The 2,609-nt window shown below is 33.5% G+C and overlaps 1 protein-coding gene across 1 annotated transcript in view; it reads left to right on the top strand.

Moving 5' to 3' along the window:
- The window catches only part of LOC102851597 (leptin receptor-like), a 63,242-nt gene extending 61,141 nt beyond the window's left edge, over window positions 1-2,101 (top strand). Inside the window, exon 10 of the mRNA XM_006879838.1 lies at window positions 2,036-2,101. Coding sequence (XP_006879900.1) covers window positions 2,036-2,101 — 66 coding nt within the window. The remainder of the gene's footprint in view (window positions 1-2,035) is intronic.
- The last annotated feature ends 508 nt before the right edge of the window (window positions 2,102-2,609 follow it).

Below are 2,609 nucleotides of genomic sequence, written 5' to 3'. Positions count from 1 at the left end.
CTGAATTCCGGAGAGTAGTTAATGAAGAGGCTGCTAAAGCAGAGAGAAATTCCACTTTATATTTGAATGTACTCCTGCTTTTAAAGAAGATTTTCTCTTAAATGGAAATCCAAGTTCTCTATACAATTTTTCATGAAAAATCTCAATAAAAATGACAAAAAAGAAGTTATTATTTCAACTCAGTTTTATACATTTTTTACATAAAATTTATGTATGTATTGTTATTGCTCATCAAATCAGTATGACTTTGCTATTATATTCCCACAGAATTTGTTTCAACATCATATATTTCATTGTTAATTTTCAAAAGACCTTGTGGGAGCCACATTAAAGTCTCTGAGGAAAAAGAAAAATACCTTGTGACCTCACATATCAGTTTATTTTTTATTTGAATTGTGTAATAGATAATGCACTAGAACACCAGAATGACATTGTTCTTAAGTGCCATTAAGTTGAGAACAACTCTTAAGAGACCATGTGAACAATAGTAGATATACACCCAGTCCTATCTTACATCTTCCTCATCAATTCTGACATACTTGAGCTCTTTGCTGCAGTCACTGTGTTAATCTACCTGGATGAGTGTCTTCTTTTCTTTCGCTGACTGAAGTTCTCTTTTGTAACTACTTTATGATGGATGGGGGTGATGATTTAAAAGAGGGGAAAGGCTGTGGGATTTATTTAGGCAATGGATTTGGCAGCCATGATGATAGAGTGTAATTGTTGGTCCCACTTGATAATATGAGGAGTTGATGGACTGTGTGGTTAGTAAAGGCTCTCCTCTGATCCTATAGAAAACTAGAGAGAAATCGTATGAGGCAAGGACCAAACATTAAGAAAATTACTGTAAGAATGTTGAAGAAGGAGAGAAGCCAGAATAGTTAAGAGAGAGGAGAAAAATTTGTTGGTTTTATATGGTTGCTCAAAAACTTGCTTTTAGGAGTACTAGGGCAACAATGGCCTGTCTTTGATAAGGGATACAGAATATTTTGAGATTGTTTTTAAGTATAGATATTTTGGGGGTTAAAAAGGCACACACACAGACTTAATCCAGTTGGTTTATAAGCATCTTTAAATCGAGTTGTAGATGAAGAATACTTCTGAAGTAGAGCATTGAGTCATATTATTTGACAAGGAAAAGGTGTGATTATAATACAGGAGAAAATATTGCTTATTGCTTTAGTGCACTTAATTGAAAGTAGGCTATTAGCATTTGAAGCAGAGAGGATTATGTTATCTATTAGCTGACCTGAAAGTTATTTTGTTGGGGTTCAAGGTGTTATTTTCTATAGTCCAATGAGATGGAACAGGAGTGGCTACATATGTCCTCTGTCGTAAGAGGAGACAAATCCAACAGTCTTTAGTGAGGGTTGGGCTGAAATTATGTAGAACTTGGAAAGATGGCATTTTAAAGGCTTTTAATAGGGAGTTTGGGTCAACTGGCTGGATGAGTTTCTTTTAATTGATGGGTACTGGGCTTTGTATACTTTCAGGAGAAATTTTGTTATTGATGATTAGTTATTAACTTAAAGTGCTGGCTATACTTCTTAAGTTTTTGGATATTTTGAATATTGGAATGAAAACAACTTTAGTAATTATTTTGATTACATGTTTCTTTTAAAAAATATAGGGGCTTTAGATATAACTTGAAATTGGGAAATGATACTCTAATGTACAGTTTAACAAGGAGTTTTATATTTATTTGTAGGTTTTTTTTAAAAAATGGTTACAAGAAAAGTTGGGGGGTGGAAAGAAGCTTATTAATAAATTTTAAGACTAAGTAAAACCATATTAGTGTTGAGACGAAAGTACATTGAGTGGTATTATTTGACAAGGGAAGGATGTGATTACAATTGCTTTAGTGCAGTTAATTGAAAAGAGAGAGGTAACATTTTCAGGGAGAAGGAATATGTTATTTTACCAGCAACATACACACACATTTAAGGCTTTTCTGGGAATACGTTAACATTGTGTTGATCACTTCTTGTGGCTCTGAGGAATCCAGGACCCCCTCATTCTGATTACTCTTCTGTAGCCAAGACTCATTTGGGGCATTGCTGAGCTAGGCGTTTATGAGAACTGCATTGGAAGCACGTCTTAGGGGGCTTCTCTTCTGTCCCTTTACTTGCTTCAAGCATTTTTTTTTTTAATATTTATGGCTATGTGAATGTGACGAGGCTTTTTTTTTTTTTTACAATGGGAACGAAAGCTTTGGCGTGAGTTTTTTTTGGGCATGTTAGCTGAATGAAAAGATATCTGACAGCAGTTTTAAGAAATTTGTCTTTTAACTATTCTTTCCCTCTTTCAAATTTTTATTGTTGAACACTGAAATAGCAGCAGTTAAAAATTAGTTTGTGTTACTTTTGTGAGTGAAATCTTTTTCTGATGTTTTCTCCTAACAGCAGAGGAAGACTGATTGATGCAATAGGAATTTATTACTATTTTTCTTATGTCACTTAGTGTTTAAGTGAATTTTGAAAATGGCAGGTTTTTTAAATTTGGATTTTCTTTTTCTCTGAACTCTGGCTGAAAATTTAAGGTTGGTGGAAACTACTGCTACAGAAAAGAGCAACAAAACATTTTTTTAAACTTAAATTTTTTTTAAGTGA

Source organism: Elephantulus edwardii, unplaced genomic scaffold, assembly GCF_000299155.1.
Source record: "Elephantulus edwardii isolate Elephantulus edwardi_28Jun2011 unplaced genomic scaffold, EleEdw1.0 scaffold00005, whole genome shotgun sequence".
In the NCBI taxonomy this organism is placed as follows: Eukaryota; Metazoa; Chordata; class Mammalia; order Macroscelidea; family Macroscelididae; genus Elephantulus; species Elephantulus edwardii.
Note: the sequence above shows the minus strand (reverse complement) of the source record. Positions and strands in the feature narration are given on the sequence as shown.